General features: G+C 37.3%; 3 protein-coding genes across 3 annotated transcripts; 1 reads left to right on the forward strand and 2 right to left on the reverse strand.

The window, feature by feature from the left end:
- Positions 1-110: 110 nt before the first annotated feature.
- On the forward strand, positions 111-5927 carry LOC106537661 (vomeronasal type-2 receptor 26-like). The gene is made up of 4 exons (XM_014051852.2): positions 111-395; positions 1043-1900; positions 3447-3674; positions 5751-5927. The coding sequence occupies exons 1-4, from the start codon at positions 111-113 to the stop codon at positions 5925-5927; spliced, it is 1548 nt and encodes a 515-aa protein (XP_013907327.2).
- Positions 5928-13955: 8028 nt separating this feature from the next.
- On the reverse strand, positions 13956-14918 carry LOC106537662 (olfactory receptor 11L1-like). The gene has a single exon (XM_014051853.2). The coding sequence runs from the start codon at positions 14895-14897 to the stop codon at positions 13956-13958; it is 942 nt and encodes a 313-aa protein (XP_013907328.1). The 5' UTR covers positions 14898-14918.
- Positions 14919-23494: 8576 nt separating this feature from the next.
- LOC106537663 (olfactory receptor 11H6-like) lies at positions 23495-24073 on the reverse strand. The gene has a single exon (XM_014051855.2). It carries the CDS (start codon positions 24071-24073, stop codon positions 23495-23497), a length of 579 nt encoding a protein of 192 aa, XP_013907330.2.
- Between the last annotated feature and the right edge of the window lie 1178 nt (positions 24074-25251).

Below are 25251 nucleotides of genomic sequence, written 5' to 3' on the forward strand. Positions count from 1 at the left end.
AAGGAATTCTATCATGTGATATATAATAGCAATATTGTCATTGTCAGATTTTATTAATAAAATTATTACATTCCACTTTCATAAGATCATAATGCAATTAAACTTTCAGAATGCACCCAAAGAATTATCAGCATGTCTTGGCTGCTGTGTTTGCTGTTCATGAGATCAACAAGGATCCTATGCTTCTATCAAATATCACTCTGGGTTTCCGAATAGTTGATAACTATTACATGGGAATTATGACTTATCTGTATACATTGCAACTGCTTACTACACAAGAAAGAGGAATCTATAATTATAGATGTGATGCACAACTCTTGGCCATAGTTGGGGGACTTGACTCTGAAAATTCTATCCAAATTTCAAATATTGTAGGCATTTACAAGATACCACAGGTATAACTACTTTGAAAGATAAGTTGTGTCTACGTTCTATGAATATTCAGTTAACAGATGATACTACATAACATTCTAATTAGATTAGTATTGGAGGACGAAGTGTCTTTGGTACTCTGTCAGCCTGCTTATTTTGTTACAGACATTTCATAACCCAGCTAGGCAACATCATCAGTGCCAATAGATTAACAGCACTTTCTTCTTACACATTCTCTTCTCTGAGCCTTATAGTGATATATATCTCACAAAGATATAAACAACAGATGTAAATATATATATAAATTTATTTTTTTCAATATTAAAAGTGACCATTAACCAGCATAATTGATTTTTATCTATGTCTTGAGTGACATTAATAATGTCCATAATGCTATCCATGAACAATTAAATGGATTTTTATTTTTACTGTGACAACGTATTTCACAATATATCTTACAAATATAGAAATGACAGTGATGAAATGTTATTCATTTATTTTACAAATGATTGTATTTAATATTTAGTTTAATATTTAGCTTAATATTTAGCTTAATATTTAGCTTAATATTTAATATAATTATTTTATTTAATTGAGTAAATGTTATAGTGAAGAAAGTACTTAGAATTGTCACTAATACTTCTTAGATGTCTCATGTATTTTTCTCTAGATCAGTTATGGTTCTTTTGATGCTGTGCTGAGTGATAAAATCCGGTTCCCATTCTTCTACAGGATGATCCCTAATGAATCATTACAATTTAAAGGAATAATTCAGTTACTTCTTCATTTCTCATGGAAGTGGATAGGTATAATGGCACCAGATAATAATGGGGGAGAAAAGTTTTTGAGGTTCCTAACCATAATGCTCTCAAAGCATGATATTTGTGTGTCATTTACTCAGACTTTGGCAACAAAAACTGCCTCTGAAACAGAAATTAAAACTGAATTAGATAAAATTGAGACTATATATTCTCAAACCAGTGCCAATGTGGTAGTTGCAAGTGGAGATTCCCGGGACCTCCTCATGTTCACAATATGGATGGATTGTAATGCCTATTATAAAGAAATACCTTTTGTAACGAAGGTTTTGATCATGACTGCTCAGTGGGATTTTACTGCTGTCAATTCCAAAGGGCTCTGGTTTCTGAAACCTTTCCATGGTGCTTTGTCTTTTACAATTCACACAAACAATGTGCCGGGATTCCAGGATTTCCTTGATACGCTGGATTGCCTTTATCCTAAAGGTGATATCTTCATTCAGGAATTTTGTCTCTCTGCCTTTAAACAGGGATACTATAATGATGATATGAATTCTGTCAAATATGAAATAAACGGCAGAGGAAAAGAAAAAATGAAGTCGCTGCCTGGAGCTGTTTTTGAAAGGGTCTTGTCAGGCCAAAGTTACAGTACCTATAATTCTGTACATTTACTAGCCCAAGCTTTCAATGCAATATATTCCTATGGTTCCAAGTACAGACATCTGAAAAAATGGGGTGAATCAAGTTTTCTGAACATGCAACAGTGGCAGGTATTTTCTCCAATACTGAAATTGATGTTATGAAACCAAAGAGCCAGTGAAATTATGTATGCACACACACCAAAATATTGTGTATTCTAAGGAAAAGCATATGAAATAAGTGCATTTTTGGAAAAGATAGAATAGGTAAGTCATTCTTTAATCATTTTTATTCTTCAAAGTACTGAAATTTTACAATTTTACAATTGTTGTTAAAAAAGCAGTTAGCCCGACGCAATTATCCTCTCTAACCCACCCACCCACCCACCCACCCACCCAAAAAATTCATTTTAAATACCAGTGTGTTTCTGTGTCCCAAGGAAGAACATATGAAATAAGGGCAATTTTGGAGAATATGTGCATATAATTTAAAAAATTCTAAAATCATATTTAACTTAAAAAATGCTTGTATTTTAATGTTTGCTTGCTGCCCATAGTCACTTTTTTGAGTTTGGCAGTTAAACAATTTAAATAAAAATAATTAAAGGAATTCAGCATAAGGTATAAATATTTATTTCAAATGTTCTAGGCTCCTTTTTCTATTTCTTAGATTTTTAGAAGTGAGCATTAATAATAACAGCATATATAAAATTGTTTTAAAAAGCAGGGAACTTTTTCCAGAAACTTGTCTCTTTCTGACAAGCTTCCCACCATTGTTTCTTGTCCTTCCCTTAGGTCCTATGGAGAATAAATCAATGATTTTTTTTCCTGTGACAACTTTTCAAGAATTTCAAGACTGCAATTCTCAGGCACAAAAGATCAGTACCATATGTTCAAAGCTATACACAAGAATCTAGTCAATCAAGTTCAATACTAAATTGGTGCAAGATAAGGACCAATGTAATTCAAGAAGATTTGGATTTAGACAGGTCATGGGAACATAAAAACTCTAAGATGATGGCTTTTCCTGCTCCTCCTTTCATCCTTAAACCTTTTCTTGCCCAGTTCCCGTCACTGTTCATTATATAATTTAGTTCCCAGACCTCAATTTTTGTTGCTCATCTCTGCCCTCTTTCTAATGTCTCAGCATCTTTTGGTTTCATGATGATTTTTGTATTGTGGTGATTTTTCTGTCTCTCTTCCAGGCCTGCATTCCTGAATATCTAATTTGTGGTAATTAATGTTTTTTATCAGCTAATCATTGTTCAGCAATATCTGAGTCTGGTTAAAATATTTTCCAATGTTCTTATATTAAGTTTAAGTATTCCCATTTTGTTGGTTCTGATTTATAATTGTAGGATATAATGGTTCAATGATTCAATAGTTCAACTATTTAAAAAACTGTGTAGTTTAGTCTTTTTTGTTTTTCCAGTATTCTAGAGGTCCACAGTTCTTGTTACCCAGTCATGGTCATTAATCCACTGTCCACTTGTTGACAGATGCTCAGGAAGTCTAATATTTGACTCAGTCCCCATTGGCCTGAGAGTTGACTGAGCCAATGTAGGATTAATTTTCTGTTCTGTCATCATATTACATGGGTTAATGAATATGCATAATCTGTCTCTCTTGCTAAGAGCTATCTCATAGTTTAAGTATATCTAAATCTGTATTCATCTAGCTTCATCGTGTTTTGAAAGCTATTGGGTTTAACAATAGTGCTGGAGATAAAATTTATTTTAATGAGGACCAAGAATCTACAGATGGCTATGACATTGTGAATTGCATCATCTTCCCAAATGAGTCTTTTTCTCAGGTAAAAGTTGGAAGAGTGGAGCAGCAGAGTCTGAAAAACTTGGTATTCACTTTTAAAGATAATGCAGTTGTGTGGAATAACTGGTTCAATCAGGTGAGATATTTTAGTTCTCCCTTTAGTTTAAATACTACATTTTAATTCTTTCTTTGTTTTATATGGTTCAGCAATAAGATGCATTTCTTGCACAAATGTTGAAAATTACTATGCCCTTGCTTCTAGAAGTAAATGTTTTCTGATTTGTCAATATAACAAACCCATTGGATACACATCAACTAATTGATGCATTTCAGTTGGTACAGAATTATTATCTTTGTTGTGCAATGTCAATGATTTCATGAAAAAAAATTGATATACGTGAAGGCATTTCTATAGCCCCAGTTGGAGATTCTTAAAACAGATACATTTTCCCTTAAAGCAGCTGTGCAATTACAGGAAAGTAATGTATTTGGTTTATGCAGTTTGTAAGAGGTAAGACTAGAACTCTTTTTCCCCTTGATATCCAAAGTGTTAAAGAAAGATCACATCAGAGATGGTTCACAAGGATCTTTTACCTAGTGTGAAAGGATACATGTTTCTCCAGATCCAATGACATACCTAGCAGGGCATATCTAAATCAAGGCAGGCACATTGGGCCATAGGTCCCCCCAATTTTTTTCACTTTTTTATATTCTATAGAGACTATTTTCAGTCTTGTATTTCATAATTAAGCAATATGTTTTTCATTTTCATTTCTGAAAAGACTGTGTTGGCCAAGAGATTATTTTTTGTTTACTATCTTCTGCTGTCTTTGTGTGTGCTATTGCCTGAGCCTTAGCAACCTCACTGAATTTGAGAAGGAAAAATTGCATGGGTACAATATATACCTTGTGTTTATATTGGAAAAGTAGTCCATGAAAGCAACATGTAAATAATAAATTGATACATTTATTGCCATTTACATCCACACATGTGTTGATGGAGAAAAGGCTGAAAATGATCTCCAACCTTCTCTTTCTGAGTGCCATGAAGTTGAAAAAATGAGTTGGTGCTTGTTTTCCTGCTGCCAGTTGCCTAAATTTGTCAAAGAAGAGAAAATGACCAGATTTGGTTTTTGTCTTATTACAAAGTATACCAATATTTTATAATGGATTTTTTTAAATGTAAGTTAATTATTAAAATGATAAATCTTTCTTCATAAACCTTCCAAAATCTAAAAAGAAAAAAAAAACATAATTCTATTAGTCAGGTGAAAATGGTCTTTACATGATTAATTATAAAGAGAATGAACTAGCAGATGAACTAAAGGTAAAATAATATATTGGCTTTATATAAAGTAGTTTTTAATGTATCACTGTAATAGGGCCTAGAATTATGGTTGTAAGACATAACAATGATTAAGTGGGTTATCATGTGATCTTGTCCAATTTTACAACCAATTTAAGTAATTAAGCAAATGGCATAGTCATTTAGTGAATACTGCTATCATTAATTGAACTCATTTTTCAAAAAGATTTTTTTTTGCCAGAAATCAGAATTAAAAGCTAGAATGCTTATCTGACTGGTGGATGCTGCAAATGATTATAAATACAATCAGGTTGCTAAATGTCCAAATTAGATTGTGTGATCTAATCACACAATCTGGGGGAATGTTGTGTATAAACTGGGTTAACAAAAACACAAATGAGGGGGTGATAAGCCACCAGGGAAAGCAAAGAGAAATCATCAAAGCCATTAAAAGCAAAAGTTAGAGTATTTTGGACATGTGATGTTACACCCAGAAAAATACAGCATACTTCACTTAGTCCTCCAGGGGAAAATTGAAGGCAAACGAGGTCCAGGCAGAAGAAGAACATCATGGCTACAAAACTTAAGGGACTGGTTTGGACAAACCAAAGTGCTCAGCAGCACTTTTTATTGTGGCTGTTGACAAAAATATGATTGCCGACATGATCATCAATGTCCGATGATAGATATGGCACAAGAAGACGAAGATCATGGGACAGTGTCTATAGGAATTTGTGAAAAAGATTATAACTAGCTCTGGGAAGATAATGTGTAAAAATGCTGATCATTAAGCAAGGACTACCTATAGTTACATCTGAATTGTAGGCATCTGGAAATTTGGTTTGAGATCAAAACACATTGAAATGACTTGTTAGTAAAAATTAACAGCTTACTTTTTTTATTTAGACAACGCCCCATTCTTTTTGCACTGACAATTGCCAAACTGGATACTATAGACAACTTCGACAGGGGGAACCTGTTTGCTGTTATGATTGTATTCCATGCCCTGAAGACATGATTTCTAACACAACAGGTATATATGGAAAGAAGATACAGAAACAGTTAGGAATAGAACAAATATAGTTAAATGCACACAAAAATCTATCTTGAATTGAAGCAAAATGAATGAATATTCTAAGGCAGGGGTGTCCATCGCCTGTTGTCACAGTGGCATCACATGCCATATTGGGACTGGCATGGGTGTGACCAGAGCATGACTCATCCAGCCTGTGGGACAAAAATTTGACAGCCCTGCATTAGGTTCATTGCAGTGTGTTGGTCGGTAGGTTTTGTTTCTTTTTTGTATATTACATATTACTCCAGGAGTTAAACAAAGGCTTTCCTCCACATTCTTTTTCCACTGCAGTATGTCTCTTAGATAGGAGAAGTGGAGAGATCCTGTGTATGCCAGAAAAAAAAGTTCTATACTCTGTGTGGACTTAAGTCTGTATCTTTTTTGTTCCTACTACAGTATATTGCTTATCCCCTAGTCTACTGACTTTCTTTATAAAGTTGTTCTGAATTATTAAAGTCACAAGTTTAAAAGTTGTGTCAATTTGCACATAATTTTACTGTGCATTTTCTGTTAGAATTCTATTTTAGAGTGTAAATGGCAGAACTGAAATTAGAAATTGAGATATTAATGTATTGACTACTTGCTTCAAGCTCAAATTTCAAAAAAAAATATGAAAATTACTACAAACATGTGTAATTATATGATCCACAGTCCTCCATACCTATATCTTAGTGAAACAGATTGAGAAATAATTTTAAATACTATTCTCTGTCTCTGCCCCTCTGTCTGTTCCATTTCCTCCCCTTTCCCTCTGCCTTTCTTTCTCTTGCTCTTTTTCTCAACCACAGATGCACAATACTGCAGCCAATGTCCAGATGATGAGCATTCCAGCCAAGGGCAAGATGAATGTATTCCAAAATCAATAGACTTTCTCTCTTATACTGAAACTTTGGGAATTCTGCTAGCTTCCTCTTCCATCATTTTGTCTTTCATCACAGTTCTGATACTCATCATCTTTATTAAACTTAGGAAAACTCCCCTTGTCAAAGCCAACAACCGGGACATCACGTATGCTCTGCTTTTTTTGCTTCTGCTTTGTTTCCTTTCCTCCTTGCTTTTTATTGGAAAGCCTAGGAGAGTGACCTGTCTTCTCCAACAAATAATGTTTGGCCTCATCTTCTCTGCTGCTGTTTCCTCTGTGTTGGCCAAAACCATCACAGTCATTTTAGTTTTCAAAGCTATACAGCCAGGAAGCAAGATGAGAACCTGGCTGAAGAAGAGAGTAGCTAACTCTGTTATGCTTCTCTGTTTCCTCGGACAGTTTGTAATCTGTGTTGCCTGGTTATCAATTAGTCCTCCCTTTCCAGACTTGGACCTCACGTCCCAGAGGACAAAGGTCATAGTTAAGTGTAATGAGGGATCAGTTGCCATGTTTTATTGTGTCCTTAGCTATATGGGCTTCTTAGCCTTTATTAGTTTTATTGTTGCTTCCTTTGCAAGGAACCTGCCTGATAGCTTTAATGAGGCCAAATTCATTACATTCAGTTTGTTGGTGTTTTGTAGCGTTTGGGTTTCCTTTGTTCCCACTTATTTAAGCACCAAAGGGAAATACATGGTTGCTGTAGAAATCTTTTGCATCTTGGCCTCTGGTGCAGGATTACTGGGTTGCATCTTTTTCCCAAAGTGTTATATTATAATTGTGAAACCTGGACTTAATTGCAAAGACCACTTGATAAGAAAAGTTCTTTAAACTTTTATCATATTTTTCTTTGTTTCCCTTTTTTATTTGGAATTATTTTTTCAGTATTGTTTTTATCTTATGTTTCATAAATATCTGTAAAGTTTCTTCATTTACTATTGAAAACAACCTATATCCATGTTTTAAATAAAGCAATATATTATAAAAACAAAAAAAAAATGTATAGTCAACTTTCAACATGTTACTTGCTGAAATGTATAAAGAAAATCCCTTTGATATGAATTCAAATACAACCATGATAATTCACATTCGTATGATACATAGTGATAAGGAAATTTTGCTTACATGTATTACCAACTAGCACTAAGTGGGCAATCATAAAATGAAGAATTATGAGTCCTTATCTGAGTTACCAATTTAGTTCTGGCTATGGACATTAGCAAATCATCTGTAGTCATGAAGATCAATGTCACATGACTATCACCAGTAAAGTACTGTTGGCTTCCCTATTTATTTTGCTTGTTGGAAGTCAGCTATTGAAGTCACAAATGATGATGTTATGACTATGGGACATTATAGCCAATATAAATGCATAATGCACAATGATTGTCCAGTTCCTAAAACTTGATCACTAAAAGCAGGGACATCACAATGGCTGCAACTTCAAAGACCAATCATAAGACTCCTTTTCCAACACTATTGTAATTTTAAATGTGTAATTGGTAAATGAGAGCTATCTTCACCAATAGCCCAATGATAAATTTGTCACCTCAAACTATTAGACAATCTCAGATTTTTTTTAAAAAATAGTATGAAATCTCTAAACTGTGCTCTCCAAGCAGAAATTAGGTGTCCAATTTGGCCATTCCGCTCTATGGAGATGTCACACTATCAGTCCTCTCTCAAAGATCCTGCAGGAGAAAAGCAATCTGGACAACTGTGGGATCTGATAGAGTGAGAGCTGTGAACCATAAATACAAACCTTTTGCTGTGATCCAGCATAACAGATATAGCATCCTTGCTGACCTTAATAGAGCATCGTGGAGGTTTATGGAAGCGTCACAGGCATGTACGACTCAAGCTCACACCATGTATGTGTGTGTGCATGTGCATCCATGTGGGTGACACCAGGGCCGTTCCAACCGCAAAGGTTGGAACGGAATCCGGAACCCACCACTGAGTTATAGGCTTATCTTTTCAGAGGTTTCACTAGTATATAAGGAAAAAAAAGGGAAGGGCCAGCGTGTAGCAGAGTTTAATGTGTGGCTAAAGGAGTGGTGTAAAGGGGAAGACTTCGGTTTTATTAGTCATTATGCCTGCAGCTGGTCCAATGAAAAACTGTACAAAAGAGATGGTTTGCACCCATGCAAGAAAGGGACTGAGTTACTTGGCATTAAATTCACAGGTTTTCTGTATAAACATTTAAACTGGACAGTGGGGACAGAGAATTAATTGATACAGAACATTTCTATCTCCAGCAATCTAAAATTCATAGGGTTATCAGTGCATGTAATATAGATGTCTGTGCGGGCAAGATTATTACTCCTGCTGTCAAGCAAAACCAAGCATTTAATAGTGAGTGCCATACCATGTGCATGAATCATACAAGTGGCAAGAAAATAGGGGCAATCAGGCATAACATAGGTTATGTAGACAGTAAACACAGGGTCAATCAAAATGGACTCAAATGTCTATACACCAATGCACAGAGTATGAGGAATAAATAGGGTGAATTAGAAATTCAAGTAAATGAAGGCATATATGATATTGTTGCCATTACAGAAACTTGAGGGATGAAACCCACAAATGGAACATACAGCTGGAAGGATTTAAATTATTTAAAAGAAATAGACCAAATAAAAGAGGAGGTCAAGTTGCACTATCTATAAGAAATAACTACATCTCTACAGACATAGAGCACAACAATGATGAGTTGGGGGGAAAATGATATTGCCATAGGTCTATACTACAGTTTACCCAAGCAGAGGAAGTGGATGGATTTTTTGCTAGTCAGCTAACTAAGGTTAGCACACCACAATAGTAAGGGGGGATTTAAACTACCTTGATATCAAATGGGAAACAAACTCTGCACCAAGTGGAAGATCCAACAGGTTTCTAACGAACCTAGCAGACAACTTTGTTTCCCAAAAGTAGAGAAAGGAACCATATTCGATTTAATTCTCATTAACAGAGAAGAAATGATAGGTGTTGAAGCCACTAAGGCAGAATATCAGGAAATACCTCGAGACTGTAAAGATGAAGTGAGGAAAGCTAAGGCTCACAATGAAGAAAGACTTGCCATGAAAGTAAAAAAAAATTACAAAAAAAGGTTCTTCCAACATGTTAAAAACAAGGAAAAATATTAAGGAAACAATTGGTCATTGCTAGGAGAAAGTGGCAAGAAGGTGACAAGCAACAGGGAGAAAGCAGAAGTACCGTATTTTTCAGAATATAAGATGCACCTTTTTTCCTCAAAAAAGGCTGAAAATCTGGGTGTATCTTATACACTGAATACAGCATTTTTTTGCCTCCCGAAGCCCCGCCCTTTCACCAAAATGGCCGCGCATAACTTTATGGAAGCTTTCAGAGAGATCCTAGGGGTTGGGGATGGCAGAAATGAGCAAAAATAAGCCATTTGTGCCCCCCAGCCCCCAGCAGCACTCTATAAACCTCCATAAGGCTATGCATGCAATGTTTTGACCAAAAATGAGTCTGTTTTCATGAAAAATGGGCCATTTTTTGCTAGTTTTTGTCTTCCCCACACCTCAGGAGCACTCTGCAGCCCCCCCAGGCTATTCGTGCCTTTTATTTGAAAAACATGGGCCTGTTTTCATGAAAAATTGGCAGTTTGGGGAGGTTTGCAGAGTGCAAAAAGGGTTCCCCCCCGCTTTTGGAAAGCACTTTAACTAACTGATGAGAATTACATTGCTCAAGTGCTGTGCTAGCAGAAACAAAGTCTTATGTGCTCCAGCAATTTCCTTCTCCAGCACATGGATAAATACACCTGGAAACATCTACCTATCTACCTACTTTCTCTTTCTCCTCCTACTACCTACTGCATTTTTCTCTCTATTTCTCTCTATCCCTCTACTTACCGACCTACCTACTCTCTCTCTCCCTACCAATCTACTGTATTTCTCTCTCTCTCTATTTCTCTCTCTCTATCCCTCTCCCTACCTACCTAGTGTTTTTTTCTCTCTCCCCCTCTATCTATTTACATACCTATCTACCTACTCTCTGTCCCTACTTATCTACTGTATATATCTCTCTCCCCCTTTACCTACCAAACTACCTACTCTCTCTCTCTCTTCCTACCTACAGTATTTCTCTATCTCTATTTATCTCTCGCTCCCTACCTACCTACTGTATTTCTCTCTCTCTTTCTTTCTCTCTCTCTATCCCTCTACCTACCTACCAACCTACCTACTCTCTGCCTATCTATCTACTCCATTTCTGTCTCTTTCTATTTCTCTCTATCCCTCTACCTACCTACCTACTACTCTTTCTCTCCCCACCAACTGTATTTCTCTATCTCGTTCTATTTCTCTCCCTCTCTTTCCCTTTATCTACCTACCTAACTACTCTCTCTCCCTATCTACCTACTGTATTTCTCTCTCTTTCTCTTCCTCTCTATCTCTCTATCTACCTATATACTTTTTTTTAAAATTTGCCTCTTCAAAACCTTGGTTCATCTTATACTCCAAAATACAGTATTTAACTCATTTTTTTTTGCATCTGTCTGTACACAAAGGGGTAAAACAGTCCAACCTATCAAGAACAGCACTACAAAAATCAGATTAGGAACACAAGTTGAAATAGGGAAGAAAATGGTAAGTGAGCACCTGTCTACTCTACATGTGTTCAAATCACCAGGACCAGATGGATTACACCCCAGGGTTCTGAAGGAACTGGCAGATGAGATCTCAGACCCACTGAACTATATCTTTCAGAGATCTTGGAGCACCGGGAAACTGCCAGAGGCCTGGAAAAGAGCTGATGTGGTTCACATCTTCAGAAAAGGTAGTAGATCCAGGAAACTACAGACCTATCAGTCTGACCTCAATGCCAGGAAAGATTCTGGAAAAGATAATCATGCAACAAATTAGCAAACACTAGAAGTAAACAAAGTGATAGCCAAAAGCCAACATGGGTTTGTCAAAAACAGATCATGCCAGACTAATCTTATTGCATTCTTTGACAAAGTGACAAAATTAGTGGACCAAAGAATGCCATCAATATAGTTTACTTGGACTTCAGTAAGGCATTTGATAACCTACTACTAGATAAAGTAGAAGAATGTGGGTTAGACAGCATGACCACCAGATGGATTGGAAATGTTTATTTATTTATTGGAAATGTTTATTTCACTTGTATGCCCCCCTATTCCCGAGGGACTCAGGGATTCATAACTGGCTGACCAACCGCACTCAACATATAGTCCTCAATGGAACTCATTGGAGGAAAGTATTCAGTGGAGTATCCCAAGGCTCTGCTTTAGGCCCAGTACTCTTCAACATCTTCATCAATGATTTGGACGATGGAATAAATGGGTAACTCATCAAATTTGCAGATGACACCAAACTGACAGGAATAGCCAACACTCCAGAAGATAGGCTTAAGATACAGAAGGATCTTGACAAACTTGAACATTGGGCACTATCTAATAAAATGAAATTCAATGGTGAAAAGAGTAACATTCTACATTTAGGCAAGAAAAATGAAATGCACAGGTATAGTGTAGGTTGTACCTTGCTCAATAGTAGTAATTGTGAGAGGGATCTTGGACTCCTAGTGGACAATTATTTAAATATGAGCTAGCAGTGTGCAGCAGCTGCCAAAAAAGCCAGCAAAGTTCTAGGCTACATAAACAGAGGGATAGAATCAAGATCATTAGAAGTGTTAATAACATTTTATAATGCCTTGGTAAGGACACACTTGGAATAATGCATTCAGTTTTGGTCACCACAATGTAGAAAAGATGTGGAGGCTCTAGAAGGAGTGCAGAGAAGAGCAACATAGATGATTAGATTAAATCATCTGGAGACTAAAACATGTGAAGAACGGTTGCAGGAACTGGGTATGTCTAGTTTAATGAAAAGAAGGACTAGGAGAGACATGATAGCAGTATTCCAATATCTCAGGGGTTGCCACAAAGAAGAGGGAGTCAAACTATTCTCCAAGACACCTGTGTAGAACAAGAAGGAATGGGTGGAAACTAATCAAGGAGAGAAGCAACTTTGAACTGAGGAGAAATTTCCTGACAGTTAGAACAATTAATCAGTGGAACAGCTTGCGTCCAGACGTTGTGAATGCCCCAACACTGGAAATGTGTAAGAAGATGTTGGATAGCCATTTGTCTGAAATGGTATAGAGTTTCCTTCCTAGGCAGGGGGTTGGACTAGAAGACCTCCAAGGTGCCCTCCAATTTTGCTATTTTATTGTATTTGATAAATATATCACAGAAGCAAAACAGAATAGTAAATCTGCCCACTTTATCTAGTAGAGAGTAGTTAATCTGAGCAGGGCTTCAGGTGAATATTTGCAGATGCAATAAAGCCAGAGAGATGAACTTGCCCTGCTGCCTTTATTGCAACAGTATAATCTCTTAATATGGAATCATGTCTTTAGTTGTATTCACTCTATGTGTATGGCATCATTCCTCGGGGATCATGAAGATCTGTGATTAGTGGGAACCCTCAGGGTTCAATAGAAGTGAAGATGTTCACAAATGGGATACAAACTGCTTTCCAAGAGTCTGAGCTGATAGAAATGCTTGTGAAGTGGAAGTGCTTTTAGTGAATAATCACTCAGAATGATGTACACAAAATATTCTAAATATTAGTGAAGAATTATTATTTTTATTATTAGAATAGTTTACAAAAATAAGCAAACCAAAAAACTTGGTACTATCAATCAACAGGACTCAAGTTAATGAGGCTTAACCTTCCTCATATCATTTCTTCATCACCAACTATAAGTTCACCAAGTATCAGACTCATTTCTTAAGACAATTATCAGCAAACAAGCTCATGTATTTTCAGAATTCAACCTGAGTAGATGGTATATTGATTAAAAAATGAGTTTGAGAAGAACAGTCAGGGATAAAATGAATACATGGACTCATAGATAAGATGGTAAAGTACTGAACCAAGATTGCCAAGCCTCAGGACTTAAACCAGATTCACTAAGATCTAATTAATTATGCTAATTTAGAATAGCAAACTAAGTTTGGTGAAAAGCTATTCTGCATCTTTGCTATGATTGCATCCACCAAGTTGGAAATTGTATCACCTATTGATGATTAAAATATAAATATATCACTTTTATATCTGTTGAACCATTAAAAAAAGAAAGGATAGTATGATGAGTGGCAAGTGGGATAGACAGTTGCTTACAGTCAAACAGAAAAATGATTGATAGCTTTTCTCAAAGCTTGCTTTATATCTTTATTCCTCAGGCTGTACACAAAAGGATTTACCAAGGGAATCAAAATAGTATAGAATACAGAGCAGATCTTATTAAGATCTCTAAGGGTTTTGGTTTTTGGCAACACATATACTATAACTATAGTTCCATAAAAGAGTGAAACCACAGTGAGATGGGATGAACAAGTAGAAAATGTTTTCTTCCTCCCTACAGTAGATGGAATCCTTAAAATGGTTTTTACTATGTAGCCATAGGAGACAAGGGTTAAAAGAAAAGGAAGTAATCCAAAGAGAACTGACAGAATAAATATTAGAAGCTGTATTTTCATGGTGTTGCTACAGGATACTTGCAGTAGTGGTGTAAAATCACAGAAAAAGTGATCAATTACATTAGGTCCACAAAATACTAACTGTTTTATTAAATATGTAGGCATAGAGTTCACAAGAAACCCAATAATCCAAGAGCAACCTGCTAACTGCAAGCAGGTTTTCATATTCATAATAGTGACATAATGCAGTGGTTTGCATACTGCTAAATACCGATCATAAGACATGGCAGAAAGTAAATAGCATTCTGCTGTAGCCAATCCCCCAAAGAAATATAACTGTGTGAAACAAGAATTTAATTGCATCAACTGATTTCCAGTTAGGAAGCTGTCAAGCATTCTGGGGGAAATAGTTGAAATATAGCAGATTTCTAAGCAAGACAAATTTATCAGGAATAAGTACATTGGAGTGTGAAGGTGATAGTCAGTTACAGTTAAGACAATAATAAGAACGTTCCCTAGCATTGTCACAAGATAGATAACTAGAAACACCAGAAAAAGAAGGATTTGAAACTCAGAAATATCTCCAAATCCTAGGAGGATGAATTCTTTTATTACTGTTTGATTATTGTCTCTTCTATGTTCCATGGGTTGTTCTCTAGGTTACATCAAGGAGCTGCAGAGCCTATGGAAAACAAGGATTCCTCATAAAGAACTGATACGATACTTAAAAGTATTCAGAATATACTTACGAATATAGAATATGAATGTGCAAGAATATATACATTTAATAAAACATAATAAGTAAGATATCTGGTCAGCAGTTGAATGGTAATCTCCATTACAGTCATCTGATATACCTAGGATCTTTCCTTCTAAAATTAAAAATTCCTCAGATTCTAGCTATGCTTAACAATGGTTATAAGAAACATTGTCACTTAAGGCATAAAATTATGGCATAATTTAATGATATGGCAGTTCCTTATTTAAGTTAAGATGTAATTCCAGTTGAAAACATTTTGTTTTCATCATCTTCATCCTTAAAAAAAAAAAAGAAATCCTAAGCATGCCTACAATAATGTTATAGTGGAAAGAAGTATAAATGCCAATTGACTTTTCAGCTGTTCCCACAAGGAGCTGCAATCTTCAAGATTCCCTCTCTCTGCTGGTTCCACAGCCATCCAAAAGTTGTTCTGGGTCATTCCTAATTTATTGCCCATCTTTCAGTTCCAGGGGGAAAAACTTTAAAAGAACCAGCTGTGGCAGCAAACACAGCAGCTTGTGAATAAAAGAAAGAAAACCCCTTACTTCTCAGCAGCCATCTTCATCCTTATTCTTATCATCAGCTTTATTCAGTAATACTAACCAAATAATGTGTATTAAAGATGTAAAAAGTTAAATACTATATATATATAATCATATAGTTTTATTGGCAACAATTCAAAAATAAGTTGTCATAGCTTTATACTGAGTATTTTTGACTTCCCATTCTACCTGACAGTTCTGGAATTCACTTGTGCTTTCCCATTAAAAAAAAAAAAACACCAGAATTTATTAACTAGATCCTCCCACGTACGTGAGACAACTTTAAGATTATCTGTTTTCTTATTGCGTGAAGGTGTTTGTTTCATATCCTAATATTGTATACAACAGTATAGGGATTAAAAATTAATACCTGAGATCCAGCTCCATGTGTGTTTAATAAAATGAAATGGTAAATCTGTTAAAAATGTCTGGCTGATTAGAAATGTTTTTCCAAGTATAGTCAATTCAACATGTTTTAATTCTTATATTCAAATGTGCAGAATGCAGACTTTTTCCATGAAATCATAACTGTGATTTCCCTTTCCCTTTTCCCACCTTGAATCTATAATATATAACACATTACATTTGAAGAAAAACATAATTTACAATTTGATCTACACTTCTTTCAGTCTCAGATTCAAAGCCTATATTTAAAGATATAAAAGAAACATCTCAAGTAGACAAAATTTTCAGAAGCAGTGAGTATTGATCTCCATACAGGTTCAAACAGTCCCTATGAGAAATACTAACACTAGGGGATTAATTAAAAATATTTAAGCAAACAAATGAATGAAGAAATGCTAATGGGAAAATTTGGAAATGTCCAAAGCAACATCGAAATAAGTGAAATTTATTTATTGTCAGTGACTAAAAACATTGTAATAATAACTAATTCATGAAACAGTATTATTAAAACTCTACACAGGAGTCTTTGTGTTTTTTTTAATACAGCAATGCTATATCATTGTACCCTAAAATTGAACAATAACTTTTAAAAATTGCACATTCTCTTAAAGAGTGTCATTGATTTAACTGCTAAAAGCAGAAGAATAAGAATGTTTAGTGTCATAGAATGCTTAATTAAATCAGATCAAAAGCAAGGAAAGTGAAGAACGATGTTATGCCATTTCAGACAAGTGACTCTCCAGTCACTTTTTAAAAGCCTCCAGTAATGAAGTACCTACAATTTCTGAAGGCAAGCTGTTCCACCGGTTAATTGTCCTCATTATTAAGTTTCTCCTTAGTTCCAGGTTGCTACTGTCAGCTTCTGCTTTGCTGGTGCTTCAGCTGCCATGAAACGGGAAGGGGGGGGGCTGTATGTGGGGGTTTTTAATTGATGTGCTGGAGGCTTGCTGGAGGAATGTTCTAGGATGTACCAGTCGTTGGGATTGCGCATGCGTACGTGTTTCCCGCCTGCATCAACGGCCTTCACATTCCATCGTTGGCCTGTCTTTTTGAAGTTATCTCACACCTGACATTTGAAGGACTTATGATTGGACTGGAGCTTTGATCCTAAGGGGGGGGAACGGGCTTTGCTATATATCAATTGCTTTCGCGCCATATTATTCAGATTTTGCTTCACTACTGCTCGCTTACCATTTGTAATTAGTAAAAGTACTTTGGATTTCCAACTCATGGAGTCTCTTAGTCTTCTTTCCTAATTATGGAATGGAGTGGGGCGTGACAAGAAGCAAAATCTGAAAATATCCCTTTCCAGGAGATTTACGTCTACCGAGAAGGGAAATAATGTCTTCTCCGACCAGAGAAGAGGAGGGCGCCGTTGGAGGGGCGGATTCCAGTGAACTAGGACCTCCCGACCTTTCTTTACACCAGCCCAGCCCGCCTGACCGACCTTTGCACGAAGATTTATTTCAACTGCAAATTTCCAGTCAGCCTGAACCTTCTCCCCCACCCCGTTGGTCAACTTCAGTGGGGCAAAGAGAAATAGAGACAAGCTGGAATGCTGGGCTCACCCAAAGACCACCTCAACAAACTTCGCTGGAGCCAGGTGCCATGAGAAAACCTCAGGCAAGTGAGTTCCCTGACTATTGGAGCCAAAGGTACTGTGGGGAAAGAAGAGGGGGCGATGAAGGAGAATGGAGAGGCTATCAGCACCAGGGGCCCATTAGAAAACCACAACGGAGTGAATTACCTGATTATTGGGGTCAAACGTTTTTGGAGGAGAGAAGGGGGGAGGAGGAAAGAGACTGGAGAAATTGGCAACGTTACCCACGCCAGGATTCTCCCCCACCCCCCCTCGGCCCGTGTCACCCCCTGCGGCTAGAGGTTTTGCTGATCAAAGAGGACCTCCCCCCCAGCCTCCCCCCCGAAGACATCGAATGGCTAAAATCCCTCCCTTGCCTGTGCGTTTTAATGGGGCTTCTGCTAGCCTCCCCTCCTTTCTTATGCAGGTGTTTAACTACATGGAAATTTATGGCCGGGACTTTGAATCTGACACCTTAAGGGTCAGAATGGTTCTTTTATCTTTGGATGGTGAGGCGGCCACGTGGTCGACTGCTTTGCATATGTCTGGCTCGCCCCTCTTGGGGAATTTCAACCGTTTTATGGATGCTTTCCGCCAACGTTTTGATGACCCATTAACTGAGAAGCGGAACAAGTTGAAGTTTTTAACCTTTGACCAAGACGATAGACCTGTCGCCCAATACATCCAGGAATTTCAGTGTCTTTCCCAGTACATGAGAGGCTGGGGGGAGGATGCGCTTCTGGACAGATTTGCTGAAGGGTTGAACGCAGACATATATCAACAATGTGTCAATCGTAACCTACCGAGACGTTTAATCACTTGGTTTGAGCATGCTGCAGACGCCGAGCTTGACTTAATCCGTCTGCGCTACGCCACGGAAGAAAGAAGGAAGCGGAAGGAAAGGGCTGCCAAGTCCCTCCCCCCTCCTACTACTCAATCGCTTTCCAGACGACGAGGCAACGCGAGAGGGCCCCCTTCTGGCTCTTCCAGACCTTTAACATGTTTTCGCTGTGGCAAGCTTGGGCACACCGCCCCCGACTGTCGGGCTAAATTGCCCCTCTCTGCCCAACCCCCTCCCAGACGTGAAGAGAAACCTGCAAGAGGCTCTGAAAAGAAAAAGAAGGAAACGGCTTTCGCTGGAGAAACCAACCCCCCTCCTCTTGCCCAGCCATTGAAGGATGACGCGGATGCTAACTCCTCTTCTTCTGATGACTCTGATGACGACACATCACCTCACTGGGTGAGTTCAAACAAGGGGCCCCTTCTACTCCCTATTGAATTGAAAGTTCCTCCTGAGGGGACGCCGGCCACCCTCCTAGCTTTACTTGATTCCGGCTGTTCCCGATCCATGATCAACCCAGCCATGGTAGAAAAATTGGGCATCAAATTGCGCACTTTAAAAAAACCCCTGGTATTTTGCCAGATAGATGGATCGGTTGCGGGGGGGGGGGGGCGCCCATTTCTTTACTGAGCCTTTGGAAATGAAAATGGGTACCCACACTGAATTAATCTCTTTTGTGGTCGCACCTGGCATGGACAGGCCACTTATTTTGGGCATCCCATGGCTCCGGAAGTGGAACCCTCACATAAATTGGCGGACAGGCCGCTTGCGTGTTCGCTCGAAGGTGCCTCCAGTGGGGGAGGGCTCTCCGAACCAACCTGACGTCACTAGCGTTCCTGAAGTAGCCGCTAGAGGGCAGGAGAGGATTGCAGGAGAGGAAAAAATCCCGAAAGAATATTTGGATCTTAAGGAAGTCTTCAGCGAGCAATCTTCGGACATTCTACCCCCCCACAGGCCTACTGATTGCTCCATTGACATTTTGCCCGGAGTCAAACTCCCAAAACCCCGCATTTACTCCATGTCACCCAGGGAAATGGAGGAGATGCGTTCTTTCATTGACAAAAATTTGAAACGTGGTTTCATTGAACCGGCCCGACCCAAGGTGGCGGCCCCTGTGCTGTTTCGTGAGAAGAAAGATGGGTCTCTTCGTTTATGTTGTGACTTTCGCAATCTTAACGCAATCTGTACTCAGAACCTCTACCCACTCCCCTTGATGAAGGACTTGTTGGCTCAACTGGGGAAGGGCCGCATCTTCACAAAATTGGACCTGCGAGAAGCTTACTATAGAGTGCGCATTAAGGAAGGGGACGAATGGAAGACCGCATTCAACTGCCCTCTTGGTTGTTTCCAGTTCCGGGTTATGCCTTTTGGCCTACAGGGAGCTCCTGCTGTCTTCATGCAATTTATTAATGAGATCCTACACGATCATCTCTATAAGGGCGTTATCGTATATCTGGACGATATCCTCATTTATACCCGCTCTTACGACCACCACGTCAATCTGGTGCGCACTGTTTTGAAAAAACTCCGTGCTGCCAACCTGTATGCCAAATTGTCTAAGTGCGAGTTTCACCAAACTACTATTGACTATCTGGGCTACCGTATCTCTCCTGATGGCGTTGAAATGGACCCTGAAAAAGTGAAGGCGGTCACTGAATGGGACGCTCCCAAAACTCGTAAACAATTGCAAAAATTTTTGGGTTTCGCTAATTTCTACCGTCAATTTATTCCCTCTTTTGCCAACATTGCTCTCCCTATTACTAATTTGCTCAAAACTAAAGGCGACCCGAAGCCTAAACCCAATAAGCCTTTGGACTGGACCATGGAATGCCAGGCGGCATTCGAAAAGCTTAAACGCCTTTTTGCCGCTGAACCAGTTCTTAAACATCCTGATCTCAACCAGCCGTTCGTCGTCCAGGCTGATGCCAGTGATGTCGCCGTTGGGGCCGTTCTGCTACAAGCCAATGACCAAGGTAACTTGCAACCTTGCGCGTACACCTCACGTAAACTCACTGACACGGAGCGGCGCTGGGCGGTTTGGGAGAAAGAGGCTTTTGCGGTCCGTTGGGCCCTCGCTACTTGGCGCCATTTCCTTGAAGGCTCTAAACACCCATTTGAAGTGTGGACTGACCACAAGAACTTGGAAGCATTGCGCACACCTCGCCGTCTCTCCCCAAAGCAGATGCGTTGGGCCCAATACTTTAACCGTTTCAATTTCACTCTAAAGTATATCCCGGGCGGAAAGAACTTCATGGCCGATGCTTTGTCCCGGTTACCTCAGTATAATTGTTCCAAACTGAGTATCGTCCAACCGCTCTTGGCAGCTCCGGTACTCATGCGTCATCAGGCCAAAGCTCAAAAAGACGTGCCTCACGATCTGCTTTCTGACCTCAAAGCGGCTCTTCCTCAAGACGACTGGTTCCTGAACCATCGGGACGAGTGCACCATGAGGGATGATCTACCGTGGATTGGTGCTAAATTATACATCCCCGCTTCCCTACGACTTGTTGTCCTTCGTCGCGCTCATGACTCCAGGATGGCGGGTCATTTTGGGTTCGTAAAAACTTTGCACCTCGTGAAGAGACAATTCTGGTGGCCCTCTTTAAAAAAGGACATTGAACTTTATGTATCCAGTTGCCCGGTTTGCGCTACCGCCAAAAAGCCGCCGGGGAAACCACAGGGTCTTCTGCAGTCCGTCGCCCGCCCGGGCGTGACAGCTACTCTCCTTGACTAGTTTCCATCCAATGTTTCTTGTTCTGTCTACAGATCCTTTGGTAAATAAATTGACCCCCTCCTATTTATGGCAATTTCTCAAATACTGGAATACTATTATCATGTTAATCCTACTACTTCTTTTCTCTAGACTAGCCAAACCCAAATCCTGAAAAAGTCTCTGGGTATTTAATCACCTGAGTTACTATTCTTTGCACTTTTTCCAAAGTCTCAACATCTTTCCAAAGTCTCAACATCAGCATTAGTGACCAATGCTTCATGTGATTTTGATACTATGCATCTATTTATACAATCAAGGATTCTATTACCTTTTTAAGCTTCTACCACACACTGCTTGCTCATATTTAAATGATTGTTCACTAGAAGTCCAAGGTCCCTCTCACATTTACTGTTTTTGAGCAAGGTTTTGCCTAATCTGTACTTGTACCTTTATTTTTTCCTGCCTAAGTGTAAAACCTTGTTTTGCTCCACATTAAATTTTATGTCATTAAATTCACTGTCTTCAATCCAACCTAAGCATAGTACATAAAATTATCTGCTACAATGTCCTACCTGTCAATGAATACTTCAGCTTCAACCACAATAATATACAAACTCACAATAGATACAAATGTATGGTAAACTGCTCCAAATTTGATTGCAGAAAACAGAGCTCCCACATCAGTAACAGAGTTGTCAATGCCTGGAATGCACTACCTGACACTATGGTTTCTTCCCCAAGCCCCCAAAAATTTAACTTTAGACTGTCTACTGTTGACTTCACCCCATTCCTAAGAGATAGGCATGCCTACTGTCCCCATCCTAATATTCCCTTGTATTCATATTCATTTCATATATTCATAATCATGTCTATACTTATATCTGTTATCTAATTCATGCTTGACAAAATAAAATAAATAAAATAAAAATAAAATAAATGTTGTTGGATAGGACCCCTTGTTCAAATCTGTCAAGAACTTTTTCGATCCTGTTTTCTGGGATGTTGGCTATTCCTGCCAATTTAGTGTCAACTGCAAATTTGACGAGTTCCTCTTCAATTCCCTCATCTAAGTCATTTATGAAGTTGTTGAAGAATACTGGGCCTAAGACAGAACTTTATTGTATCCTACTGCTTGCTTGTTGATGTAATACTATTAAGGATGATTTGTTGAGCATGGTTTGTCAATCAGTTAAAAATTTATCTGGTGGTGATGCTGTCTGTCCCATGTTTTGCTAGTTTACCAATAATGTGCTCTACTTTGTTGAATGCCTTGCTGAATGCCTTGGTAAGAATACTATGTCCACAGCATTTCACTGCTCTACTAATTTAGTCATTTTGTCAAAGAATGAAATAAGATTGGTTTGGCATGATCTGTTTTTAACAAATCCATGCTGACTTTATTTGTTTCTATATGTTTACAGATTTGTTTCTGATTATCTTTTCCAGTATCTTTTCAGGTATTAATCTTAGGCAGATTGGTCTGTAGTTTCCTGGATCATTTCTCCCCACCCCTTTTTTTTGAAGATGGGAACCACATCATCTCTTTTCCAAGGATAACAATGAATTTATGTATACTTGATAGAGGATTGGTGATATAATGTATAACTCTAAGTATATATCATAAAGATATTCTGTCATTGATAAATAATTTTAATATTTTAATTAAAAATTGGTATATATATATATATGAAGTGACTATTTAGAATATCTTGTTGAAAAATGAAGGAATAACATCTTTGTTTGAATGTATGATGTACAAGGACAATAATGAACATAAGCATACTTGATAGATGATTGGTGGGATTATACATAATTGAAAACAGTGATATACAAATATAAATAGTTGGTAAATCATTTTTATTGTAAAAATACCCAGAATGGGAAAAGTGATCATATAAAGGTATATTGTTATTAAACAGACAATCAAGAAGGTAAGGGAATTAGGCTTATTGAAAAGAAAAAAATATTAATTGTAATTGAATATACGTTGTACAGTGAAAGTGACGTATTTAGTTATATTAGATGGAAAATCTGTGATTGTAAATGTAATTGAGAATATGGATGCAAAAACACTTGTAACCAAATGACATGCTGTATGTAATGAATGAGAATTATGTTTTTTTTAATGTTTAAAAATAAAAAAAATGTAAAAAAGTTTCTAAAAATTCACATAACTTGAAAATCTCAAGCAGGATGCTAATGACTTTTCCATGGACTTAGCCCAAAATGATACATTTAATATTTCAATGCACATAAAATGAAACAGTTTTTTTCTGATTAAACAGAACTGGTTTTGAAGACAGAACAGTTAATAAATGAAACATTATCTAAACTATCAGAAGAAAATAATTTCATTTAAGAATATAAAACAGGAATATACATTGATTTTTTTATATATTTTTCTAAACTTGAACAAAAAGTAACATTCTTCTCAAAGAATCCTTCACTTCTCTATTTCTTAAACTATATATAATAGGATTAAGTATGGGGGTTATTATGGTGTAGATTGCAGAGAACACTTTACGAAGCCCATACAGTTTGTTAGTATTGGGTACTACATAGATACTCATCAGAGTCCCATAAAAAATAGTCACTACCAAGAGATGAGAACAACAGGTGGAAAATGCTTTTTGTTTCCCTACAGTGGAAGGCATTCTCGTTATAGCTACAATGATAAATGTGTAAGATGTTATGGTTAATGCAGATGGTGGAAAAGTAAATATTGAGCTTAAAACATAAAGAAAAACTTTTAAAGCATATGTGTCCCCACAAAATAATTCTATAATTGGGAAGGTGTCACAAAAAAAATGATCAATTCTATTATTGCAGAAAATTAATTTGGACATGATAATCAGTGTAATAGTGTTTGCTAAAAACCCACTAATCCAAGAATAGGCTATCAGTCTGAAACAAGTTCTGTCATTCATCATGGTGACATAATGAAGCGGTTTGCATATAGCTAAATATCGATCATAGGACATTGCAGATAACAGGTAACATTCCACAGATACAAAAGAACCAAACAAATAATGTTGCACCAAACAAGTGGTGTAAGAAATCACCTTATTTCCAGTAACTAAGTTGAATAATATTTGTGGTAAGATGTTTGAACTGCAACAGGCCTCCAGGCATGAAAGGTTTCCTAGGAAAAAATACATGGGAATGTGGAGGTGTTGATCGAGAGCAACCAGTAAAATAATAAATAAGTTCCCAGCTATGGTCCCCATGTAGATGAGGAAGAAGAGCAGGTACAGAAGAATATGTAGTATCTGATTGTTTCCAAATCCAAGAAGAATGAATTCACCATTGAACGTCTGGTTTATCATATTGGTAGTTTCAAATAACTGTCTCTGGGAAAAGTAAGATGGCAAAATATATTATCATTTTTCTCTGATTTAAAAAAAAAATTGAAATGGGAGGGGGGGTCTATGTCCACTACCTCATCAATGTCATTGTTTTTGTTGGCTTTTCTCCTATGATAGATAGATAGATAGATAGATAGATAGATAGATAGATAGATAGATAGATAGATAGATAGATAGATAGATAGATAGATGATAGATAGATAGATAGATAGATAGATAGATAGATAGATAGATAGATAGATAATGATAGATGCCTAATAAGATATTTCATTTTACTTTGTTTTTTTTCCTTGTTAACATTTTTTATTGAGTTATAAAATAACATTAGATACAAAATAAGAAAAAATAGGAAAACATTGAGGAGGAAAGGGGAGAAGAAAAGTGAGGAAGGATTAGAAAAGAAAAAGAAGCATTGACTTTTGACTATCTTTATTTGAGTAAAATAGAATATTAACATCAAATCCCAACTTTTTGTTTTTTCATAATAATATAAACTAGCCATTTCTATAAGGATCCATCAGTCTTTTGTTTCAACTTTGTAATATGTTTCCTGACAGATTGTTTGCAAATATCATTGTTTTTTTCTAAAAATAGCAATCAAATTTATATTTGGCATAACAAAAAGGCAATGGCTAATTTAAAAAAAAAACATATTTTTTACTATACACTCCTGATTCAAGCAAATTTAGTGTTTTAGAATCTTTTGCACTTAAACCTTGACTTGATTTCCCCCCATTTAATTTAATTTTTAATAGCATTTATTAATACCATGAGTCTTCAGATACTTGAGTTTT

The sequence above is a fragment of the Thamnophis sirtalis genome, unplaced genomic scaffold (assembly GCF_051295495.1).
Source record: "Thamnophis sirtalis isolate CommonGarterSnake01/CBP01778 unplaced genomic scaffold, rThaSir2_p1.2 scaffold_4, whole genome shotgun sequence".
NCBI classification, from domain to species: domain Eukaryota; kingdom Metazoa; phylum Chordata; class Lepidosauria; order Squamata; family Natricidae; genus Thamnophis; species Thamnophis sirtalis.